General features: G+C 43.4%; 1 protein-coding gene across 3 annotated transcripts in view; it reads right to left on the bottom strand.

Annotated features, from left to right (window-relative positions):
• LOC105906743 (chemokine-like protein TAFA-1) overlaps positions 1–2,471 on the bottom strand; it is a 45,285-nt gene extending 42,814 nt beyond the window's left edge. For 2 of the 3 annotated variants that reach the window (XR_006152369.1, XM_042707629.1), the window contains exon 1: positions 580–2,471. Coding sequence is in view for 2 of the 3 variants with exons in the window: in XM_042707629.1 (XP_042563563.1) it covers positions 580–703 (124 nt within the window). In the remaining variant the exon portion in view is untranslated. The remainder of the gene's footprint in view (positions 1–579) is intronic. The other variant, XM_012834939.3, reaches the window with a different exon arrangement.
• Positions 2,472–7,126: the final 4,655 nt, after the last annotated feature.

Below are 7,126 nucleotides of genomic sequence, written 5' to 3' on the forward strand. Positions count from 1 at the left end.
CATTTGTCAATCGAAAATATTTTTTGCCTTCCTTCCTACGGGATCCGGTAAAAGTTTAATTTATCAGCTGGCCCTGGTCACATACTACATTGTTCTGATTGGTTGTAGGTAACCAATTGAGCGAAGAGGCATTTTTTCTCCTGGTTCGGTTGAAACACGCCCCATAATCACAGCCCAATGGAGCGATATCAGACTCATATTCTGACTAGAATAATGAGTATGACATCGTCAGGCTACAATTGAGCCACAGGCCTCTGGTAAATTAACTTCTATTACACTGCCTGAACAAAGCAACTACCAAATCAAATGCACACAATCACATATCAAAACAGAAGGTGCTCCACAATCAAAGCCAATCGCTCTCAGATCTCTCCGGCCGCCATCACTTTTGCTGAGAAAAGACCAGGCCAGCATGACAGAACTACTGAAACCAGCACTTCAAAGCCTCTCAACAGAAGACCACAATCCAATCAGAGAAGAATTGAAACCATATTTTATATACTACTCTGAATTCAAAGGCAGTCGAGGTGGGGAAAAGAACTGTGTTTTTTTTTCCCAACGAGAGTGTGATGTACTCACCTATGATCTGTATGGTGTTGCGTCCAGGCCGGGTCAGGTGCGGGTGCTTGATTGTGTGATAGAAAGTAGCTTGGCACAGCGACAGGCCTGCCACACTGATCCACAGCCACAGCAGCCACGACATGACACCTCTGCTGGGAGAGAGCTGAGAGTCAACAGCAGAGTCCCCAAAGGCTTCTTCCTCCCCCCCCGCTCACTCACACTCATATACCTTGTCATTCACCTTTAGGTTCACAGTTGCTGTCTCGTCGTTTACATAGTTTCTTGATTCCTATTTATGAATGTTTGTTTTGTTCCCATACAGAAAAAGAATGCGCAAAAAACAAGCAAACAATAAAATATGAGGAAATCATAAGGGTGTCATAAGAGGAAGAGAAATGAGATTTTGACACCTAATAAACACTCTTTCTTTCTTTCCTCAACTGCAATTTTTTGGATCTATTTTGGATGCCAAGAGAGAATAAAAGCAATGACCAAAATCTGTTTTTTGGTGTGAAGACTTCCTCACATTTCCCATCAGCCCCTTCCCCCGACAGCCCCCTTCCCCCTTATAAAACCCCACCACCAGCTTCTCCTCCTGCCTGTCTTCTCCTGCCTATCTCCACTGACCTCATATTACACATGAACACTCTTGCCTCCTTCCACACTGACTGCATGTGTTGTTGTTGTTGTGGTGTTTTTGAATTAAAGGCCAATCATGTTGAGCGCTCACTCTGCACCCAAACGCTCAGAAATATGGATCTCGCCTCCTGGGAACGTTTCCTCACAGCTGGATATTCCTCCTGACAGCTTTGCCGTCAACCTCTGAACACAACTCCGCAATTTAAGCCAAAATTAGACTTAAAAGGGGGCCGATAAGACTTCTTTTTCCATTTCCCTTTTCAGGACACTTGGCTGCCAGCATTGTGTCTGACAACGCTTTCTGATATTGCAAAAAGCACCGACTGTGACTGTGACCGTCACGTGAATGCTTTATTGTCACCGCACTGAAAAGAGCGGCTGGAGCTTCTTACAATAAACTGGTGGGATGTCTTCTCTGTGTTGCAATGGCAGGGATGTGGCAAACCAGTATTGGCAACCAGGAATATTCCAGTGAAATAATTGTAAGATTTCTCCAGTCCTCTGACCCATATGGCCATGCTGGTGTCTGACAGCTGTCACATCTGTCATGCTTGTGCACTGTGTGCCAGGTAAATCAGACGGCACTTTCTGGCAGGATCATCATTTATTCTGATGCTCAAATTCTTATGTGTATGCTTAGCATGTAAAAAAGAAAAAGAAAAAAAACAACTCATGAGTCTCATACTCATGCAGATGTGAGAAACTGTTAGATATGTCATTCACTTACATTAATGTACCCCAGTTACTCACTGAAAGTACAAGACAGCAATGAAGCAGGAAAAAGCAGCATTACACTGCAATCAAGACTCTTACAGTTGTTGTTGTGGCAAAGCATGTCTTACCTGTAATCTTCAGGCACAGGCAAAGGGCAGGGTCTAATACGTCCACTCTAATTCCACCATTCTGAAGTTGTCATGAATATCCACTTGTACCCCGCTTGGCGTCTTTGGGAAAACTCTCTCTCTCTCTTTCCCTCTCCACTCTGCTCACTCCGAGCAGAATCGCACCAGCTGTCGGCTGAATGAGAGGAGCCTGGCGGAGATGAGGCGATAACTCGACGTAATTTAACTCGGTGGAAGGCGGAACATCTCACCACCGAATCGTCACTTTTCCCCCAGGACAAGAGGCTGACAACAGCCGTGGAGTTAATACGCCTCTGCACATTCACACGTGCGCAAGGAAGGAGCGGCGGAGAGAGAGCGAGTGAGTGTGTGTGTGTGTGTGTGTGTGTTTGCGCGCGTGCGGCCAGCGACTGATCAGGCTCTCCTCTCTTTCGATCTCTCCCTCTCCCTCCCTTTTCTCCTTATCACGCCCTCCCTCTTGCTTTTTGTTCTCTCTCTCTACTTGCCTCCCTCCCGCTCTCCCTTCCCCTATGTCTCTCTCTCTCTGTCCTTCTCCCGGTTTTACTCTCTCTCTCTCTCTCTCTCTCTCACTCTCACTCTCTGTGTCTGCCTCTCCTCCTTACTAGTGCTGTCTCCAGCTGCACGTCTGTGCCTCCTTCAGTGAGTACTTTGCAGTGCAAGTGTTCCCCCTGTCACTGCTTGCCTGCTGCACTGTGCCCTGGTATTGCACTGCATGTCTCAAAGCACGGCAGACCTGTCGCGTCTCAGAAAGTGTGCGCCGAATGACACCCTATGTCATCTTGCCCCGTCACTGCGTCAGTGCAGGTGCCAGACTTCTGCGAAGGACGGAGAGAGTCAGAGTCAGGTGAATTTACACCCGAATGTGAACTCCGCCTTGCTTTCCATATTTTGCTTGTCATTCTGAAAAATAAAGAGTAGGAATAAACTCACATCACTTTTCTGTTCTCAGTGCGCATTGGTTAAATTGGTTGGTTAAAGTCTTTATTCTTAGGCAAATGCCATTAAATCCACATTAAACGGCATGCTAGCTTATAGTGTTGTTTCAGCAGAGGGTTCAGTGATCAACAGCAATTCAAGAGAGGGAGTTACATGCTTTATTCCCTCAGAAGGAGGATGTGTGCAGTGGGGTGGGGGAAGCTTGTCATCTGAGCTCGGTCCCATCCCACTCTCGTATCTGCCTAACATGCTGCTGAATTCACCACCAACACCCAAATGACTCGAAGGACCTTACACTGGATAAATTGAATTTCTGACCTTCTCTGTCTACCTGCTCTTTTTAATGGCCTTCTTATGACAGGGAATGTTCATTTTTAACCTGCTTGCCAACAGACTGACACCAATATATTGTGTGGGGGCACTTTCGCTCCACCAAACATATACACGTACACTCACACAACATACATACACACACATTCATGCTCACACAGAAAAGAAAAAAAAAGAGAGAGAGAGAGAGAGACAAAAAAAGAGAGAGAGCGAGAGAGAGCATCTTAAACGTCCTGTATTGGAGATTTCCACTCCCTTTAATCAGAGGCTATGATTGAAGTGGAAAAACAAACAAGCATGTGACATGCAACGTCTGTGTTATGCCCACATTCTCAAATCTATATTTTTACCTGTTCATTTCTCATTCATCATCAGTAAGGCCACAGGCTGATCTTCGCTGCAAAAACATGCTTGATGACACATGAGCACAATTCATGAGCTGACAGCCAAACGCTTTTTAATGTGCGCATGTTGGCAATTTTAATTGCTGTTATCAACTTGTAGAAAATGCCTTGAGTCAGTTTGTACGACAGCATATTTGATCCCTGCACAGAACAATGTCAAACAGCTGCAACCACAACATGCTCCAGGGGTGAGACATGGTCCCTCGTCCATAACAAAAGCACGTCTTCTCTGTGTTACACAAACAACCCTTAATCATTACTCAGCCTCACTAAACAAAGACTGTTTCGTTTGAATTCCTTTACTATAAATCTAGTACAACAAAAAACTAGAAAGAAAGGCAGTTTGTGATACTTTCTCAGAATGTTGTGCATTCCTATCCAGTGTCTTAGAAGAGTATTTATTGGTCGACTAAAAGAAACTCCATTGGGGACAGAAGGTGCTAAAAGAGTCTAGCAGCCTCCAGGAAGTGTTTTCGGATGAGATCATTTAAACAAAGTGTTCTTTGACCTAAATGTGTTTAACCTTGCAGGGGACATTTTTAACTTCAGTGACTTGCAGAGTACTTAAAGGGTCCATGTTTGACTTGTCATTTTATATGGTCTCATCAGTGACTGAACCTATGAGAAGCCACAAGTGCCATCTGCATGAGAGCTCATTTGGTTGTGACACACATCTGTAAAGTATCCAGAGAGCGTTTCAGTGTGACATAGCAATTTCACCACTATACAAAAACAAAGTCCTTTCACTGTCAAGTTGAGCCCTTGAGATCAGTGTAAAAGCACAATGGAGAATAATTTGAGAATAAAAGAAAAAGAAGGGGGGGGGGATCAAGGGTAAATAAAGTTTTTGTTATTCATGACTGATGCTGTTTACAAAGCAGGTCTTGTGTATTTATGGTGAGTGCTGAAAATAGTATTGTCATGCCGACAACTAAGAACAATGATCAGTAAGCCATGAATCATTGCTACTGTTGTAAGTATTGCTAAGTAAGTGTTGCTGTAAGTATGGGTTTATTCGTGTGTGTATGAGTGTGTGTGTGTGTGTGTATGTGAAAGGGAGAGTGCATAAAAAAGGATGTGCGCATGTTTACAGGCATACATTTGTGTGTGTGTGTGTGTGTGTGTGTGTGTGTGTGTTTGTGTGTGTGTGTGTGTGTGTGTGTGTAGAGGTATGGTGGGTGGGAGAAGTGTGGTGGGTGGTAATACATTCTTGCACGTGAGTGTATGTACCTGTATGTCTATGCGTGCACGTGTGTGTTACTCTCTCTGTGTGTGCATGCAAGCATGACAGCACCCATATTTCTGTGTGTTTTCATTTCTTGTGCATCATCGGTGAGGTGGGGAACGTTCAGCATGGGTAAGGGACTATTGAATCACCCCAGTCTGACTGACAGTTGGGACATTCGCTAAGCATCTGCATTGTGTCCAGTCTTATCAGCGATCCCCAGAACACGCCTGTAGCATCAGACCTGTAGCTCCGCAAAAGGGGAAAGTTTCAGATTCATGGGCTTTCTAATTGAAGGTGTGGAAGCACAGAAGCTGGGGACCGATGCATCATTGCAAGAGGGAGGAGACATGTGCCTGTCCTGGGCTTCACTGCACGGTATAAATAGCCCAGAGGTTTAGTCTAAGGCAACGGCATAAAAAACATACTCTAAGGAGAGTGAAAATGTTTGCAATCCTCATTTCTTCAAACACAACATTACTAGAGGCAAAAACGGTGACTGTGATGTTTGTTTTGGAAAATGGGTTTGTCTTCTACAAGAATGTATTTGAAGAGGAGTTTTCAGTTTATTTTACATTAGATATGGGGATCAGTACGTCTGACAGAAACATAATTAGTTTCCCGCTGTCTGCAGTGGTCCTGACATTAACATATCTTTGTTAATTAAAATCCAGTTTTAATAAAGGTGTTCCACTGCAGAGCACACGCTCTTAACTGCGTTTTATGAGGTGGACTGCTACAACAAATACCATGCCATTCAATTCTTTGTGTGTGCCGGGTTTCATATATTCATGCTGAAGTCTGTGACCTTCAGTTCCACACAAGACAGACTGCATCATTCCCACTGTAAAGAGTTATACTGACTGAAATAGCTTAAGTTGGTCATTCATCTCCAGATTAGTCTGCGGCTATTTGTTACACAAACAAACCACTGCGCCCAAGCCATACATCTCCACATTTACCAGTCACCGACCTCATATTACATCTGTCTCTTTCAAAAAGTTGTGGTAATCACAACCAAGGAACCATAGTTATATAAGCCACATGCGAAATAATATCCATTATGGATGGATACATCTTTCATTTAGAATTCAAACATCAACATTCAGCCATTTGAAAAATAAATGGATTGCCGGTTAGAAGCATGTAACCAAGGATGGCATAGGTTTCAGAATGTAGTGTAAATGTAATAGCCAGTGAAGACAAAAGACTTGGCACGGACATTGACCTATTTCCCCCATGGGTGTCAGTTCAATTAACGCTGGTGGAAATCAATCTCATCCATATGCACCAGATTGTACACTCCCGCAGACTCCTACACATAGGCTTATCCTGGCCACACTAAGGTGTTGTGGGCTAGTTTTTGGCTTGAGCTGGCAACAGTTTTTTACAGACCTGTGTGAACTACTCGAGTGAACTCATGTTTGAGAGACCCACTTTCCCCACCTTTAAGATATCTTGCCACTTGAGACATCCGGCTATTCCAGAGATGTACTTCAAAGTGTACTTGACAGCTATTCTCTATGGAGAAGAATTAATTTACATGCAGAGCAATGAGAGAGAGGTGAAACTCCATTCACTTTAGTCAAAATGGCTTTCCCTGAGTATAGAAAAGAAGACCTGACCTCTCTCAGACAACTGAGACTAACATCAAATGAGGAATTGCAATGTACTGACAACTTCCATTTCTTTTCACCTAGGTTTTCCACCTAGGTTAGTTCACAGTTCAAAACAAACCCATCAAAACTCATACAATATACAAACCACAAGCTATCATTGATACACCAGGGAGATCCTCTCGTTCGCATATCAGATCTTTCTTGAAGAGACAGTATGTGTCTACAGCTAAATGTATAAGACAACACAGGAGTCATTAAGTATAGTCATGACCCACTTTTGTATTTCTTCTGAGGAGAAAACATACAATAGTTACTCGCAAACAAAAGCTTTGGCAAAGAAAGGCATACATTTGATCGATCAGTGAGCCTTTTGAAATGTTTGTATGCAGAAGTGTTGTGACAGCACATACAAGAAAGCAAACACCAAAGGATTCACTTCATACATGTCTACAGTGGTATGGTATCATACTATGTACCATTGTATGTTTGCCATGAAGGGAAATCAGCATTCACTCATAATGTTTTGGGGCATTCCACAATACTATGAGT

The sequence above is a fragment of the Clupea harengus genome, chromosome 4, assembly GCF_900700415.2.
Source record: "Clupea harengus chromosome 4, Ch_v2.0.2, whole genome shotgun sequence".
Lineage (NCBI taxonomy): Eukaryota > Metazoa > Chordata > Actinopteri > Clupeiformes > Clupeidae > Clupea > Clupea harengus.